General features: G+C 40.5%; 2 protein-coding genes across 4 annotated transcripts in view; both read left to right on the top strand.

Annotated features, from left to right (window-relative positions):
* The window catches only part of abcc5 (ATP-binding cassette, sub-family C (CFTR/MRP), member 5), a 102,218-nt gene extending 98,535 nt beyond the window's left edge, over positions 1-3,683 (top strand). For both annotated transcript variants that reach the window (XM_056234164.1, XM_056234163.1), the window contains 4 exons: positions 621-699; positions 1,004-1,117; positions 1,242-1,406; positions 2,758-3,683. In XM_056234164.1, coding sequence (XP_056090139.1) covers positions 621-699; positions 1,004-1,117; positions 1,242-1,406; positions 2,758-2,859 — 460 coding nt within the window. In that variant the 3' untranslated portion in view covers positions 2,860-3,683. The remainder of the gene's footprint in view (positions 1-620; positions 700-1,003; positions 1,118-1,241; positions 1,407-2,757) is intronic.
* A 3,237-nt stretch (positions 3,684-6,920) lies between these two features.
* Positions 6,921-17,700, top strand: rnpepl1 (arginyl aminopeptidase like 1). 2 transcript variants are annotated; one of them, XM_056234169.1, is made up of 11 exons: positions 6,924-7,895; positions 10,737-10,877; positions 11,026-11,177; positions 11,524-11,640; positions 11,737-11,972; positions 12,119-12,232; positions 12,508-12,620; positions 12,708-12,816; positions 13,049-13,273; positions 13,381-13,523; positions 17,190-17,700. In XM_056234169.1, exons 1-11 carry the CDS (start codon positions 7,434-7,436, stop codon positions 17,454-17,456), a joined length of 2,079 nt encoding a protein of 692 aa, XP_056090144.1. In that variant the 5' UTR covers positions 6,924-7,433; the 3' UTR covers positions 17,457-17,700. The 2 variants fall into 2 exon arrangements, with proteins under 2 accessions (XP_056090146.1, XP_056090144.1); XM_056234171.1 differs by lacking the exon at positions 13,381-13,523 and having other exon boundaries at positions 6,921-7,895; positions 17,190-17,367.
* Positions 17,701-18,587: the final 887 nt, after the last annotated feature.

Raw genomic sequence — 18,587 nt, 5'->3', positions numbered from 1 at the left:
ATGAAAAATGTTTCAGAAGGACGATTTTTACAAAATTGCTATATTGAAATCAGACATCGGAAACAGAGAAAACTGTGAAATCAGACAAAAGAAGGTGTATTTGAACACCATCCAGTCCAGTAATCATAGGCTGCACTCTGAAAGGTCAACGGCAAATGGGGCTGAAGTTGAAATTGCTTGCACTCTAAGCATCGCATTACAAGGCTTGACCTGTGCAAGCGCAGTGGTAATGCTATAGCTTTCTGCTTCACATCATACAGTTCAATGCATTGAGAACAAAATTTGGACTGAACTGAGCTGGATAAAGTTATTAACTTTCCCACGCTGTTATTAAACTCAATTGAATCAACATTGAACAGAATTGAGCTGAATAATGAATGCCTTTCTTTATGCCTGCTTTACTGCTGAAATTGATTTTTTGCATAATTTTACAACATTAACACTGTTATTTTGCCATTTTTATTAATGTGAAGCTGCTTTGAAACAATGTATTAAAGCACTACATAAATAGACTGGACAGTGGGCAATGTTGGCACAAGACTTAATCCCGCTTCATATGAATGCATTTAATTGTCATTTTCTTATTTAGTCATACAACTGTATTCTGTATTTTCTAACAGATCCAACTTGGATCCGTTTAAGCTGTATTCAGAGGAGCAAATCTGGGATGCCCTGGAGAGGACACACATGAAAGAATGTGTAAGCCAAACCCACACCATGTATAGCATTTACAGGCAAAGTTGTTTCAGGTTACCAACTCTTTTACATGGCAGCTTCTCATTTTGTCCAAGTATGAAATCTCGAATGACTTCTTGTTGCTCTTGCCTCCATTGTATTACTGTTTGTTTCTTTCTTTCTTTCTTTCTTTCTTTCTTTCTTTCTTTCTTTCTTTCTTTCTTTCTTTCTTTCTTTCTTTCTTTCTTTCTTTCTTTCTTTCTTTCTTTCTTACCATGGCCTTGAATCTTTGTAATTGTATGTATTGCATCTCCTCTCTGTTGTTCAGGTGTCTCAGCTGCCTTTAAAGCTGGAGTCCGAGGTGGTGGAAAACGGGGAGAATTTCTCGGTGGGCGAGAGGCAGCTGCTCTGTGTGGCTCGAGTTCTTCTGAGACAGTCCAAGGTTAGTTATCCCACTGACTGATATTTTCCATGTGAGACAGAGCCAATTGGGATTAGCAGATAAAACCGAACAGACTTTGTCTCATTTAACCAGGTCATCCACTTTGTGTCCTCCCAATTTTTAGATCTTGATCCTGGACGAGGCCACAGCGGCCATGGACACAGAGACCGACTGTTTGATTCAAGAGACGATTCGTAATGCATTCGAGGACTGCACCACTCTGACCATTGCACATAGAGTTCACACAGTGCTCAACTGTGACCGTATTATGGTGCTCAATCAGGGACAGGTACGGTGTAGTGGTGTGATGACTAGATTTGATGGAAAGCAATCTGTCGTAGCAGTAAAATATCAAAGGTTGTTGCTGTGGGACGTAGGGATGGGTGATATAGCGAACCATATCTCAAATTTTTTTGTCCAAATTTTTACGGTATTTAAATCTTTGCATCAAGGTATATTGATATTTTTGCATTTGCTCTCAAAAAAATTCCAAAGTTGATTTGATTCCCCATCCACTGCCCCCACACACATGAAAATGGCATGATCTGGAAATAATCTAGACATGCTGCTTTTTACTAAATGAACACAAAAGGAACATTTAAAATCATATTTACGCAAATATAAATATGAAAAATATACAAATATTGTGGTCGCCCTACTAAAAGTTGTGTTTGTTGCAACAACAAATATTTTTGAAAAATAAAGAAACATGAAGATTAAAGAAACACTACAATAGAACAAGTTTGCATTTGAAATATGTTTTGACATACAGTATCAGTATACTGTAGATTTTTTTAGGTCCTGTCCATTGCTATGGTTATCAGTGTCAATCATCATATTTTCAAATTTAAACCTGTATCGAATTCAATTTTGTCTTTAATCCAGTATTTCAAAATCAATCCTGTACTTTTGCAGTGTGTATCTAGCAGCATGAAAATTAAACTTGTATTAAATTGGTTATAAACAGAACGCAAGCAAAGAGCACTACCTTAATATTCAATAAGGCTATCAATCACTTCGGCACTTATGATCAATGAAGTTGTCTAAATCTCTTAGTGTCTACATTTTGTTATAACAAAAGGATTGGCCTTCGTGTAGAACCCTGTCCAAGTGAACGTTTTGAGCGGTATTGAACTAACTCAAATGCCTCTGATTGGCTATTGTGTTCACACGCTCATCAGACATGTCCGTGATTGGCTAAAATGCTCAACGCTGTTAAACACATTGTACATAGAAACCTGACACTGTTCACAGACCGCGATCATACACGAACAGGAGTGTTTAAAAGCATCTGCCTATCAGCTGTCATAGTCATGAGACAGAAAAACAGGTGAAATTGGCTTACTGTTTTTATAAGCTAAACTTTTAACAATTTTGCCATATTCACAATATTTCCTAATATTGCTTTGTCAGCAAAGATATGGCGATAATATTGCCAATTAGGGTTCTGCCGATAGACACAGTCAGACATGCCTTTGAAGACACCATTGCTAATCTTCAATGTATCACCCAGCCCTAGTGGGAAGAAATCCATTGCTCCGTGGTTCCTTCAAACGTATTTGTTGAAAGAAGCCTCTTTCTGTGGTTCCTCTGTTAAACCGACTCTTTTTTTTTTAAATTCTTTCTTCTTTTTGACCCAGGTGGTGGAATTTGACGAGCCGTCCAAGCTCTTGGCGAATGAAAACTCTCGCTTCTGTGCGATGCTGGCAGCGGTGGAGAACAAAATCTCTGTAAGAGGCTAAAGGATTTCCGAGCCAAGGTTTCACTCCCGAGGACTGAAGGGAACATTCTCCATTAATATTCCAGTCATTGCTGCTTCAATGTTACTCCCTCCTGCAAACCTATAGGGACCTGGGGAGGGAGATTATTGTATTTCCATGAAACTCATGGGCTGTCATTAGGGGCATGCCTGTTAAGATGTACTACTTGTCAGTTTAAATGGTTAGGTCAAGAAACACTGATACTGTAATGATATTTACATAATGGAGAGGGGAAATCAGTTTTCATGTAGTTTAATTCATGCAAACTGGTGTGTTTACAGAGAGGACATATCTCTGTTTATGAGTATATATATATATACATTTACAAGGTGGTTGCAGAGTCCTTTTGTATTGATTCTGCAGGTCTTTGTACATTTATGTAATATATATATATACATTCAGATGTATCATCTTTCATTACAGTTTAATATTTTTGACAACTTGACTGTCTTCAGTACATGTGTAAATGTTGTCTTGTGACTTGAACCCTAAACTTTGGCACAGGTGATGTTGTGCACAGGATGCTGTACGAGCACTGGGTCGTGGGACTCTTCTAAGAGACACAGTGCTGCTTATTCACTGTATCCTTGTTCGGCACACCAAGGATTCAGTCTTCTTTAGCTAAGAGGCCTTTGTATATTTTTTAGCCTATTTACACTGTTAACATTTTTGCCTGTTCCTTTTCCTCTTAAGTGTTTTTTTTTTTTTTGCTCTTTTATGTATGAAAGCATTTCTCATTTTGGCTTGTTTTTGCACTTTGTATCCACAGAAGAGTTCGCCTCAGTAGGAGGTCTCTGAATTTGTTTTGATTTTGTCCCAAAAAAGATGCTCATCGAGCGTAATCTGAACGGGCTTTTTGTTTTCATGTGTGTTACGTTGTCTATCACAACACTGGTGCAAAGAGATCATGCTGAATGGACCTTCCGAATCAGGTTGTGATGCTCATTTGCGGTCTGTATGAAGGGGAATCTGATTTTGTAGACCCTCGTTCCCTCATCAGACCCTGCGAAAATGTCAGTGTCATTTCCATTTCTTTCCATAGCCTTAGCATGATTTCTTAATTGCCTTGTGAAAAGGGTGGAAAGAGAGCAGGAGAGCGTACGCTCTCCGCTGTCTCAATAAATTTATTTTAGGTTTACCCTTTCTGTGTCTATGTTTCTGGATTACTGAGAGAGGATTAACTCTAATAAAAAATGCGAGAGATATCCCAATGACTATAGAAGGTAATTTTAGTCAAATAATAATCCATGTGCTTTCCCATAGATTCACTTATTCTCAGTCCTCAGCCATTTCTTATAATTATCCAATACATTTTTGCAAAAGAAAGAACATTACAATTTCTGAGGGTGACAACGACCCAAAGAAAGTTTGATATACTTGAGTCATACAATGAATGAGCCCTTTATTAAAATGTCTAAAATATTACATTCATTCTTTTTGACTTGATATCTTATTGACTGTATGAAGTGCTTGTACCTTAGGAGAAAGTACATAAGCTATAAACTAAGTTCCTTCACAAACACCTCTGCATAGTGAAAGGCAGGATGACACTTGTGTCAAATGGACATGTTAACTGAACACAGTATCATATCACTATATGTGCCGACCAATTGTAACAAGACTATATTGTAGTAGAATATTGTTATTCATTTAACAGACACTAACAGTCCCTCTAGAAAAACCTGGGGTTAATGGGATAGTTTCAGACACCATACATAATGTGATTCACTAACTATTACTACTGTTCCTTGGGCAAAATAATGAGGAATAGTTCATCCAAAAATGTATCATCTAATCACCCTCATGTCACTTGAAGCATAAAGTTCAGTGGAACTTAATACCACGGGTATTTGATCACTTTCATTGTATTGAAAATGGCAAGCTAGATAACTATTTGATGTTCCATGGACAAAAACTGTATGTACGAGCCACACAATGTCAAACGGATGACAGAATTTTCATTTCAGGTGAAATATTCTTAAACTATTCTTAAGTAAATGTCCTGCTCAAGGTATTGAACTACATAGTCTGGGATCCATAGGCAAGGCACTTGTCATACACAATGGTAATTCAAAGTGTTTTACATTAAAAAATTATTTGAAAAAAATTGTAGTCTTAAAAAGTTACAAAGGAAATGAATAAAAGTAGCTACCATTGGGCACCCTTACATTTTCTGGAAGCTTGTTCCAGCTGCGGCATGTTTTAAGTGAATTCGAGGTTATTCTAGCATATCCGCAAGGTATTTGAGTCCTAGGCCATTACAGGAATTATATACAATTAAAAGTACTTTACTTTGAGATGAAACTGGAAGCCAAGCCGAGGAATGGTGTGATGTGATCAATCTTTTGGCTTCCATGGTGCCTGCAGCAGTTTTGTATTAAATTAGCTGCAACTGTCTAATAGTCTTCCAGGGAAGGCCAGTAAGAAGTCAAATTCATTTTTCTACCCTGCTGGTAATGAATGCATTAATAAGCTTCTCTAGGTCTTGTTTGGGGGAAAAGGATCTGATTCATGCTATGTTTTTAGATGGCAGTGTAGGGGAAACTTAAACTAATGTGTTACAATATTGTGTTACTCCCTAAAAAAGTAACTAATTGTGTTACTTAGTGCAAAGTAATGCATTACATTACTTTTTCTCACCTGGGCTGGGCTTGCTTGTTTTGTAATTTAAAAAAAAAATCTATTTTTGGCAAATGTAAAGACACTTTCACAGCTAAACAAATAAGCCTCATGCTGAAGGAAATGCACATTCACGCCTGTAGAGTAGAGGCTTCAGCTCAAACAAACCATTCAGCTCTGCTGCCATTAGATTGCAATTGACATTGGCTAATATGAGATTAAATACATCAAGTATATTTGTGTTATAACTCATATTACTTCTAATTTATTACCCCCACCACTGGTTGTAGTCTGATTTAGTTATTGCTTTTATATGGCTTCTGAAACTAAGATAATATTCCTGAATGACACCAAGACTCCTGACTTCCTTTTTAGTTTATAGACCCATGAAGTAAAGGTATGCATTCATGTTTGATATGTTATCTTTATTGCCACATACAATGACCTCTGTCTCTCTTTATTTAACTTGGTATATGCAGCTGTTCATTTAATTTTTGCACGGGCACAGGGAGTCTATGGGACCGAAGTCACAACAGGGCTGAAGAAGACCGATCTATCAGTGTTTTTGACGATTGACTTTAGAAATGATTGTGATAAGCAATATTGTTGTTCTGAATTATATGGCACAGTGGGAGCATATAACAAATTGAACAGTAGTGCTTGTGAACACTGAATAGGCACAAGGATTGAAACTTGTGGAACTTTTTTTCATGCTATAGCCCTGTTAGAATTATAAATGTTCACAAAGTTCCCCTGCCTTATAAATATCACCCATCTAAGCACTGTCTCAGAGAGTCCAGCCTTTTGTTTTTACAGTATATTGTATTGTATTGTACAGCACTTATTCTATAGTAAAACCAACATTGCAATTTTGCCAGAATGAGTATTTAAGCAAACATCATTTAATATCTTATTCAGTGCAATCTCTATGCCGTTTAGATAACCAGCTGGTTGTGCATGGTAATTTTTCCTATTTTTACATTTAGATTGCATTTACCTCATCTAATAGAGAGCTTTAGACGAGGATAATGTAATCATATCCTGTAACCTGCCTCCTGAAGCAGGGTTGAAGACCCCTGCTCTATTTTAATAACACTGTTTTAAGCAAAGATAACTTTTTTTTAACAACAATTTAATGTCAGCTGTTACTGTTATCGGTTACTGGCCATAACATGAAAATTATTGTTGTTTTATCAGTAGGCTATTAGCCAAAATTGTAATATTTGTGCATTGCTAGTTAGCTAGGTTTAACCCTATGCAACATCATTCCTAATGTAGGGCTGTGGTCATTGTTATTATCGGTAGTACTCATAAAAGCTACATTGTACCCACAGAGCAACTGTAAAACAGTGTTGTGTTGTTTTCCAGCCATTTGAGCACTGGTGGATCGTGTTTTCATCAGGACAGGAGCTCCGCAGCGCCCCCCTGCAGCTCGAAAACTTTCCCGTCTCGAAGTGATTTCCTCCCTTGTTTTTACTTCCTGTTTTCTAAGGGAGTCACTTAACTCAGCTCATTTCTGCTCATCAGGGCTTCACTGTGCGTCTCTTCCTCTACCGGTAGTTTCCACCGATCTCTCCGTGCCTCTCGAGACGGAACGCAAGCCGTATCGACCGCGGGACATTCACACATATATTCTGCTTTAGATGGAGGTCGGAGGGCTGGACTCAGTCGTGTCTACGGCTCTAATGGATTTTACGTAGACTTGCGTTTTGTTTTAATGCCTTTTACTGTCTTCCCGTCCGTTTTATTATCATTTCTTGCATTCGGTTTCCTCCTCGGCGGAGTGTCGACCGCCCCTTTAACTCCAGCAACAATGTAACTAACTCGATCGCTTGTTCATCTATCTTTCGCCGATATCCGTGCGCGTTCGCCGCGTGTAAAGTTTCACGTTATCGTCACGTTACCGGATAACTGTTATTTATTAGCCAAACTTTGCGATGGCCGAGCTCCAGCGGCCGACGCTGTGTTGCTGTCGCAAAGTGCTGACCGTGCCCGGTAAGTCCTGCGAGGGCGGCCGGAGTCTGGCTCACTGTCGCCTGGTGGACGTCGCGTCAGCGTCCAACTTCCACAGCTTTAAACTCCGACATTTCCACCTGGACCTTCACTTGAACTTCGCCGTCAAGAGGATGACGGGATGGCAGGTTCTGGAGCTCACGCCCGTCCAGCCCGGCGTCCAATCTCTCATTCTGGACACGCATCCTTCATTATTAATTCATTCCGTGGACTGTAAGGTGCCCGGCGTGTCCGGTGCTCCTGACGTGTTTATGTCCCTCACCTACCGAGTAGAACCGTTCACCGATTACGGATCCTCTCTGAACATCAGCCTCCCGGCCGCGGTGAACCGGCCTCACCGGGCTTTCCGTGTCACCATCCGCTACACGACCACTGACGGCCCTGCGGTAAGGTCAACGCGGTGACAGCTGACGATACACGCTAATAATAACTTTGTTGCACAGGACTATTGTACACAGAGCCAAAATCATCCACTAAAAATACCCATGCAGTGGAACCTTAATGTTGATAATCACCCTTTCTGCCACGTTCGTTTTTATGCCTTGTTTCGCCAGATTAAATAGGTTTTGTGGTATTGTCACGTGCTTGTGAAATCACCCTGTTTATTTATCAGATACCTGTAAACATAAAGCACAGTGACTGTTCTGGAGCTACTGATAAGAATGACCTCAGTGTAGTGACATGTCCCCTTAAGTAGATAACTAGAGTTATCCAGGTCATGATTATGACTGCATGATGTAATTACTGGAAGGTGGGCTGTATTAAACATGCTTCAGTGCAAAAAATGAAAATTATTGCATAATTCATCCATCCATCATAAAAGTAATCCATAAGACTCCAAGGGGTTAATAAAGATCTTCTGACATGAAGTGTTTTTATAAGAAAAATGTCCATATTTATAACTTTATAAACTATAATCACTGGCTTTCGGTAACGGCCGTATGTGAGTTTACGGCCGAAGAGTGACCTCTGACCCGACGTATTGACGAACGCTGAACGCAGAGGATAGAGCAAAACAAAACACTGGTAATTCACGAATTAGAAGTCTAAAACAAGAACTTTTCAAGAAAATATGGGAGGAGCTTGAGTTTGTTGCCCAGCTCTATTAGTTTGAACCGTGAGAGGCGTCTACTCTCACCTAAGCTTTCGCTACTCCTACATCATAGGTCATGCGTCGGGTCAGAGGTCACTCTTCTGCCGGAACTAGACTTGCGTACTGCCGTTACCGGAAGCTAGTGATTAGTTTATAAAGTTATAAATATGTATATTTGTCTTACAAAAACACATTGCTTCATTTCAGAAGGCCTTTTTTAACCCCATGGAGTCGTTTGGATTAATTTTATGATGGATGGATGGATGCACTTTTTGGAGCTTCAAAAAATAAGGTACCATTCACTGCCATTATAAAGCTTGGAAGCACCAGGATATTTTTATAATATAACTCTGATTGTGTTTGGCTGAAAGAAGAAAGTCATATACACCTAGGGTGAACTTTTTTGGTGAACTAACCCTTCAAAAATTGGTAGCTGTCTGTGTTGATTACAAAAACAAACCCATTTAATGTTATTTATACTGTAACCTGTACATCTCATTGCCCACTTGCACAGAGAGGGTTCATTTTAAACCTAATGTGCTTCCTTTAGTGTTGTTTTTCAGTTTGTATCACTCTGTTGAATGTCTTCAATAGACTCTAACAACACAGGCTTTTAGCAGAGTAGTTGTATATGTGCCAGAAAGTTTTCTTTACTTAATAAAATTCAACACAACGTTTTTAATTTGCAAGTCAAAAACTACAGCTATAATTTGTAAGCATAACAAACATGTTTCTTGGGAAAGTCTTTTTTTAACCCAGCAAAGCAAAACATTATTCTCACTGATGTTTCCAAAACAAGATATGATCACAATTTTAATCAAACCTCACCTATAATGGCCAGCTAAATAACAACATTGTCTTGGTGAACAGTTAAAAAATCAGCATAATTCTTAACAAATTGAACAACAATATTCAACACATCACAGAGAACCAAATAAAAAAGTTTGTAATGTATAAAAACACATTAAATATCAAAATTAACACAGCACTGGCCAATAAGAGTGGTGCAGGGATGAAGTATTTCTGTAGGTCAAAACCCTGAAACGAGTTAGCATTTAGCCCTTCGGTTCCATCGTCCTGAAGTCAGTGGATTTTTGGTTAAATGCTTAAAATAAGGTCTGCGGTGAACACAAGCTCAAAAGATTTTCACGTTTTATTCTACGATATAACATATATCAGTAATACCCTCTTGTGATTTCTTTTTTTTTAACTTGTCTTGTAAAAGGCAGTTGCTAACAAGTGGCTAAATGGGACTACTGAGGTTGTGAGACATTAAAGGTCATCAGCCGAACAGGTAAACTCATCTACTAACTAGTCCGCTTTCACAGCCTGGTTGTGTTTATAATTGCGCTCTTGCAAACTATTATAACTCAAACTTTCAGGTAAAATGTTTTTAAACAAAGACTGAATGAGCAATCGAAAGCTTAGTTATGGTGACGCTGAAGTTGAGTGACAGGGGTGTAGTTCATTTATAGCCCAAGCCTACTTTGAGCTGTTGACTTCTGCCGTTTGTATTTGCAATTCATAAAAATTGTGTTCATTTGTGAACATAATTATAATGAACAAAACGTGCAAGAATCATAAGCTTTTGTTGGTCACACAGACCTTATTTTCTGCAATAATCCAAAAGCCAATGGAAAAATCCTATTTGGTTTTTGTAGAGGGAACCAGGGTGATGCTAACTTCTGGGTTGGCCTACAAAAATACGTCATCCACGCACCACTCTATAGAGCAAGGGAAACTTCTGTAAGCTTTCTTACACTGGCCTCTGGCTATCAGGTCACTCTCATCGCTGAGATTTGGATTACACCATGTCATTTTAGTGGCATAATATACCCAAAAAGCATGGGAATTTTTAGCTGCTCACCTGTATATGGGTAGTTGTCTTTTTCAACTTCATCAAGAACTTAAGTTTGGATTCACAACTGCTTCACCAATAGCACTGCAACAATATAATGAAATAAATGAGATCAGATATCTATAAACCATGAAACTTTATTCAAATATGAGAAACCCTAAGAAAATTTGATTTGTTACTTTAATCTTGAATCACTTGCACATTTAAAGCTCTTCTCTCAGAGAACATTTGTCAAAGGTATTCTCTCATCTCATTGCTCCCTGGTCCCTATATCAGATTTGGTGGCTGGATGCAGAGTTGACATGCGGACAAACCCGACCATTGGTCTTCACTCAGGGTCACTCGGTCTGCAACCGGTCGTTTTTTCCCTGTTTTGACACACCGGCCGTCAAAAGCACCTACTCTGCCACTGTCAGAGTAAGTCTTAAGCTGCTCAGATCCACTAAAATATCTTTGTTGGCATTCTGTGTTAATTTTTGTTTTTAGATCATGTGTATTGTATAAGTGTGACATACTTTTCAGGGGGCGGATCTCTTGTTTGTGGATGTATGTGTTTGCGTTACAGGTACCAGAGGGTGTCACAGTGTTGATGAGTGCCTCAAGAAGTGCATACTCTAAACAGGACAGGGTTTTCCAGTTCTCCATGGAGTATCCTGTCCCAGCCTACTTGGTCGCCCTGGTGGCAGGAGACCTACAGCATGCAGATATTGGGCCAAGGTACAGTTGAAGTATCCCTTCTGAAAAGAACAGAAAAGCTAGATACCAGCATATGTTGTTTTGGAGATTGCTAAATGCAGTTTTGTATCAAATAGGCTGCTCAAATGAAGTTAACTGGCAAGACCACATACTAGCTTTATCAGCATAAAGGTGCTACCTTGGTCAACATGGTTCTCAGAAAAAAACATTCTGGTTGACCAACTTAACTGCATGGCTATGCTGGTTCATCAGATAGATTAGAACCACACCAGTACTATCCAGCATAACCAGTCTGGAAATGCTGGTCTTAGCAGGATTTTCATTATTGTTCATTGCTATACCTCGGTCACACTATCTTTGCTTTCAGGAGTCGTGTGTGGGCAGAGCCCTGCATCCTGACGTGTGCGGTCAGTAAACTGGGCGGTAGTGTGGAGCGCTGGCTTAATGTGGCAGAGGGACTCTTTGGCCCTTATGTATGGGGAAGGTCAGTTCTATTCTTCTCAGTCATATCAGTCTTTTTCGCCTGGTCACATCAAGCCTCTTGTCATGTTCAGGCCTTAACCTATCTCACTCTTTACAGGTACGACATAGTGTTCCTTCCTCCTTCATTCCCCATCGTTGCCATGGAGAATCCTTGTCTTACCTTCATAATTTCCTCCATACTGGAGAGTCAGGAATTTCTGCTGATTGATGTCATCCATGAGATTGCTCACGGCTGGTTTGGGAACGCAGTCACCAATGCTACCTGGGAAGAGATGTGGCTCAGTGAGGGTCTGGCCACTTATGCTCAGAGGCGCATTACCACAGAGGCCTATGGTATACACATCCTCACAGTCCAAACATAGAGACACATGTGGGCTTCCACAAAAATGCCAGCAAATGCAAAACCTCAGTGTGCAGTGATTCACATATAGGCTTATATCCCACAATGCTCTCCTTATCTCCTCAATTCTCTGATTCAGGAGAAGCCTTCACTTGCCTTGAGACAGTGTTCCGTCTAGATGCTCTTCACAGACAGATGCGTCTTCTTGGAGACAACAATCCTGTCAGTAAACTGCAGGCCAAATTTGAGCCAGGTACAACCTTTTTAACAATATAAACCAGCTCTTTTAGGCTAAAAGCCATATGGTGATTTTACCACACACCTGAAATAGCTGTATGGTAAATGCATCTAAAATTCCTTGTTACTCAGATTTCAGAACGACAGAAGCTAGGAAAATCCTCATTTGCAAAGTTCAGCCTGTCTGGAAAACGTGCCCAAGTATTTATTATGTGCTTGCGAAGTGTCAGACCCATGAATCTTGGGTCAAAGTACCAAGTTATCCATTTTCCTTTTTCTCTTTCTCCAAAGGTGTAAACCCCAGCAGTCTAATGAATCTGTTCACCTATGAGAAAGGCTTCTGCTTTGTTTCTTACCTCTCACAGCTGTGTGGTGACATTAAGAGATTTGATAGCTTTCTTAGGGTAAGAAACATGACAAACATTCACATAAATGGCATAGTCCACATGCACACATGAATGTTCTGAATCCTTCCACCATGCACTGTGTAGGCCTACATTGAGAAGTTCAGATTCACCAGCGTAATCGCTCAGGATCTGTTGGATTTCTTCCTTGGCTTCTTCCCTGAGCTGAAGGAGAGCTGCGTTGCTCAACGAGAGGGTGAGTTGCGACAACTGTCAGAGATGATGATTAACACACAGAGACACTTATAGTTACTCATCTCACTGCGCTCCATTTGTCCTCGGTTAGGAATTTCCCTGTTGAGCCAGTCATAATACCCAGTGAGGGGTCAAAGCAACATTAGCAGTACGAGAGACGGAGGCTAAATAAACAGAAATGTGACACTTCTTCCCCTCCTTCGTCCTTCCCCTTTGCTTCCCTTCTTGCTCAGGACTGGAATTTGAGCGATGGCTAAATGGCTGTGGTCCGCCGTTATGTGAACCAGATCTCTCTGCGGGTAGAGCTCTAACTGGTCCTGTTCAGCACTTGTGTGACCTCTGGGGCACAGACACCCCCGACCCCCAAGTGATTGCTACATTTGACCTCTCCTCCTGGAGCACCTTTCAGACTGTCCTCTTTATGGATCGACTTCTAGACCGCTCACCTCTGCCTCAAGGTATTATGAATCATTCCCGCAATTTGTATACATTTATTTTAGCATGCACTTGGTTGCTTGGATGTTAGACACTTCTCTTGTAATGTGAAGTGTGATTGGCCTTTCAGAGGTGATGAGTCTTTTGTCAAGCTGCTACTCTGCAATGTTGGACGGTATGAACGCTGAAGTCCAGATTCGATGGCTGCAGGTTGTAGTGCGGAACAGCTTTTATCCTGATCTGCCTCGAGTCCGCAGCTTCTTGCATAAACATGTGAGTTTTGTGAATGAAGTGGCTCTTGCACTGTAACTGATAATACATTATCAGTTACCATGTCCATATTGATTTTAAGATTCTTTAGTGTGGCCTGATGATAGTGAGCCGAGTTAAAGCAAGTCAGTATCTTGTTTTGCCTGTGTTTAGAGGACACAAACACTATAGGTGCTTTTCAACTGCATGGTTCAGCATGACTCGGCTAGGCTCGCTTTACTTTTCCGCTGCAGTTTAGTACTATTTCAAATAGGGCTGGGCGATATGACCAAAATCTCATATCACGATAGAAGTCATCTCATATCCCGATAACGATATATATCACGATATACTGTAAAACATCAAATAATAGCCCGGGCTTTTATTTTCCCAAATCGCCGAACTGCACCGGCTTGTATTTGAGGCAGGCGTCTATGAGACAGGCCTTTAATTTAGTGTAGGCCTAGAGATAACGAAGATTACGTTTTATTTATAAATGTGTTTAACAAATCCGTTAATCTAAGAATTAGCCTAGGCTACTTTATTATGTCTAAAGGGGGTCGCTCACCGGACGAGAAGCGCGCGCGCCGTGTCTATAGCAACTCGAGGTATCGCACACCGGACGCGCGCTGTCAGTTTATGGCCAGCAAATTGTTATGTTTAAGGACATTATGGAATTAAGATCATGTCTGTACTATGTTATGATAGTACTGTACAATTAAATACAATCGTTGCTTAGTCTGCAGTCTGAACACTTTACCTCAGAGCGTCCGTTAACTGAATGAATTGGGAATATCACCTGAAAATCCGATAACAGCATCAATTTGAATTCAACCAGCTGATTTCTGTAAATGAATGTACAACTAAATGTATGTTGCAGCACAGGGTGAAGTCAGTATATACATAACGATAATTGTACATTTAATATAACCATAGCTTTTAGATTATTGGCAGAATTAAAAAAAAACGAAACGATGTGACAGCCATGGGCTGAACAATACATTACTGGTAATATCCATCGAGCCTATGAACTTGTTGCCCGAAACACATCAACAAGAAAGAATGAAGGCTATACCCTGTAAAACGATCTCCTTCTCTCTCCGGCCTCCGCTAACTCTGCTTGCGCTAACAACTCCGCCCAGATGCGCGCAATCTGCACCACAGAACTGGTTTAAACAGACGATCTGACGGGTTTTAGAAGATTAAATACAAACCGAAACTAAAAAACAGACCAGGCCTCTATTTGAGACTGGCGTTTATTTATCCAAACCACCCTAAAATGGTCAATACAACAAATAGAAAGTTAACCAAACCATCTAGCCCCTCGTTTAGGAACGAGCTCCTCGGTTTGTTCTGGCTGGTTCTTCTCCTGCTCGGAAACACCCGGTTCTGTCACCCCTTCATTCATGCTGTTATTCACGTTTCTGCCTGCATCCCCATGTGGCGTGAAAGATTGCAGTCATCCAAATTTTTGCCGTAAACAATGTTTTTTTGCGACACCACGATATAAACGATATGGCATAATATGAAACGATAGGCTTTTTATATCGTCCATCCGATATATATCGTCATATCGCACAGCCCTAATTTCAAAGTGGGTGGGATTATAGACAAACCGTTATAGTTGCGCCGCCACCTTGTCTACTGGCCACGATACAGCCATTTATTTTTTCAAGTTGCGTGCGACGGTCATTTAAAGCAAGTAGTTTAAAAAAGTTGTGTGAACAAATGATACTACGGTGGCTGTTGCTGACTACTTAAATCAAGCGAGTTTGGTGTCTCGTGTCACAAATCCAATGATGCTAGTAGTGACGATTCTCTCTGACCAATCAGTGATCTGCAGTGTTTACACGTCACATTTTAGTATCGGTACAGTTCGCTTAGAACCCCCCAAAAGTGAGCCGTACCATGCAGTGGAAAAGCGCCATATGAAGCTAGGGACTGGTTCTCTCAATTTCTCCCTCACTCCTCCACTCAGTACAAACTGAGTTTTCCTTAAAGGGAATCCACATTCCAGTGTTCCTAATGAACACTCTTGGCTAGTCTTTGACTAGTGACTGCTTATGACGTCATGTCTCATTTCTGAGCTGCATAGAGATGTGCTCAATCACAACAAGTTTGGCTGGTTTCTTCCTTTGCTTCATAAAAAGGATGCTGTATTGATTTCCATTTTCTAAAGTGTATTGTGTCAAGCATGGTTACAGTTCAACTTCAGAGATTGTATTTAGTTTATGAAATCCCCTTACCATGATCTGGTAACATCAAACAATTAATTTGAAATGCATAAAATAAACCTCCAAAGTGGAGATATAAAACACATAGTTCTAACACTACATTCTGATTGGATGAGCTGTGTTTAAAGATATACACTTAACTTTGACCGCCGCACATCAGTTTGCTACAGTAAATATTTAAAAAATATTTTTTGTTGTGTGTTTTAGGCACTACTCTTTGCATACCTACAAACACTCCTTTTTGGTTGTAAAGTCACAGTAAAGGCCTGTTCACACCGGGACGAATTTCGCCGACGTTTAACGCCTCGTGACTAAACAAAGGGCGCCTATGTGAGTGTGCGCACCGACGCGAAAAACGCCACGCGTAAAAGCTTCATTTTTTTAAAAACACCTTGGGTTGGTTTTTTTGGTTTGACGCGCCGCGTCAAAAACTATCCGACCAATGGGATTGGCGCTTTTGCTCACGTGTCTGGAGCTTCTGAAGTTACAGTAAAACACAACTTGGGGGCGCTCAAACACAAAACGGTCTTGCTGAGCACACATACGTAACGGCGAAGAAGATATACGCCAAGTAGCGTCTACACCATAGATATCCATGATAAAGGCTAGATGTCTCGTCCGCGCTGCTGGCCAAATATGGCCTTTATTATGGATATCTATGGTCTACACTGCCGGGAAGAAATAAGACAAGGAAGATGCGAGGCAAGATGAATGTAGAGCTGCTGGTCTCGTTGGTGTCTGAACATAAAGAACTATGACAAACGCGACAGCGACTACAAAATAGGACTATTTCTGTTTTACATTAAGCGCCATCTAATGTCAGGGAATGAATTTGCATGTTCACTCGACTCATCGTCAGCGAAAATCGCTTGGGTGTGAACACAAAAAACGCGTTGAAAAACGCTGACGAATAACGCGCGCCGATATTCGTCCCGGTGTGTACGGGGCTTAACACAGCCTCACATGAATTAAAGCTTTAGCATATCACACAAAGGTGATAACATATTTAAGGGATACTTGTCAGAGTTCTGTCAGGGCCGGTTCACACAGAACGCGTTTTTGCTGTTAAAAATGCGAGACTCAGGTCAGTGGAACGAAAAAAAAGCGCAAGGTCTAGAGACGCATTTTTTACTTTTAACTTGAGCGCCGTGCTTTTAAAATGCTGTGTAATGTGCGAGATGCGAGCTCAACGGTTAAAGACGTCTTTCTAACATGTGTTTACATTGAAAAACAATGGAAAAGTAGCGCAGTTGAATAGAAAACGAGTTTGGTGCGAAGTGTGAGTAACATGTAGGGTTTTTTGTGCTACTTTTACTGAGGTGTTTTGACTTGAACTTACTGTTGTGTTGTTTTAAAATAGTAGTGGGGCACTGTATTTATGGAAAATAAATGTCTTATTTAGTCTGTTTTAGCACTGGGTTGTCTATTAACTTTCCTCTTCCTTTTCTCTTTCTAGACCTCAAGGATGTACACAGTGCCTCTTTATGAGGATCTGTGCGGAGGAGTGATGAAGTGTTTTGCTGTGGAGGTATTTTATCAAACTCAGGCCCGTTTGCACCCTAATCTACGGAGGACGCTTCAGCAGATACTGTTTCAAAGCAGCGCCCTCAACACCAGCACAGCGCCATCTCTACTCGTATCACCAGCCTCTGCCCCTTCCTCAGCCACAGACCCCCCTGCCAACGGGACCATCGCCCTGCGGGACGTCAATGTGTCTGCATGAGATCACAACTTCTGGGGAGAAGCAGAAGGGTTGAGGTGAAAAGCCAGAAGGACAGGAAAAGGACAGGGTTTGAACTCCTCGGTTCAGACTGGGCAGTAGCAATGCATTGTGGGAGGGCAGCGCTGATGGGTGTACACTCTCTCCAACACTGGGATGTCTATTTAAAAAAAGGCAGACACTGATTTTCATAAGCTAAACGTAAAGCTGCTCAGGACTGTGGAACAAAAATAGAGGATGGATGTTTGTGATGGTTATTATGCAATGGCCTGTGTGTGTGTGTGTGTGTGTGTGTGTGTGTGTGTGTGTGTGTGTGTGTGCGTGCGCATGTGTGCACATATGGATAGGGCTATATCACTATCAAGGATTCTGGTTGCCATCTGTTATCCATTACCTTTTTGAGTGTGTGTGAATGTGTGTCTGCTAGTTTTTGTGGGTGTTTTGCATATGTTCCTCTGGCCTATGCACATCATCTCATATGTTGTGTTTGCATCTATTCTCCAATACAACTGAGGAATCAATTGGAGGACTTGACAAGATTTCAGAGACTTTCCTTTTGCTAGCTGCACAGATGTGTTCTGTGGAGGACCAATCCCTGGCGAATCCCCTTCCTGGACAGTGTTTGACAACTGGTGTGAATACACATACAGTCTGTACTCTGTTCAAATCCGACCATGGCCTAATGAAGACCCTACAGATTCCACATGCTCTCAGCCTTTCTGTGATAAATGGATTGTTTCCTTTTTGTTTGATTTTTCAGTAACTGGAATCTGGCTTTCTCAAGCTTCTCTTTCCTGGTGCTAACCAATCAGCATTGAGTCTCAGGTATATCAAGACAGAAGAAGTGGAGCCATGTTAGTGCCTTTCAAACCTTTCAACACTTCTGTCCAAATCAACAGCCTGTATTTGTTATTTGAGCCATACTAGGGTGACATTGGTGACCACTTGCAACATTTGTTAAGATGTTTAATATTTTCAGGAATTGAGATGCTGTTGTGAATCAAAATGCATTTTTTTCCTTTGGAAGAAAATGTTTCTATTTTTGTTTTATAATAGGCAAATTTCCCTTAAATTAGTAACATTTGAAGAGAAAGGAACCGATTATGATTTGTAAGACTGCAGTGAGTGTGGGAG

Source organism: Rhinichthys klamathensis, unplaced genomic scaffold (assembly GCF_029890125.1).
Source record: "Rhinichthys klamathensis goyatoka isolate OS25496 unplaced genomic scaffold, OSU_Roscu_1.1 h1tg000391l_1, whole genome shotgun sequence".
Classification (NCBI taxonomy): Eukaryota; Metazoa; Chordata; class Actinopteri; order Cypriniformes; family Leuciscidae; genus Rhinichthys; species Rhinichthys klamathensis.
This window is presented reverse-complemented; position numbering and strand designations above follow the sequence as displayed.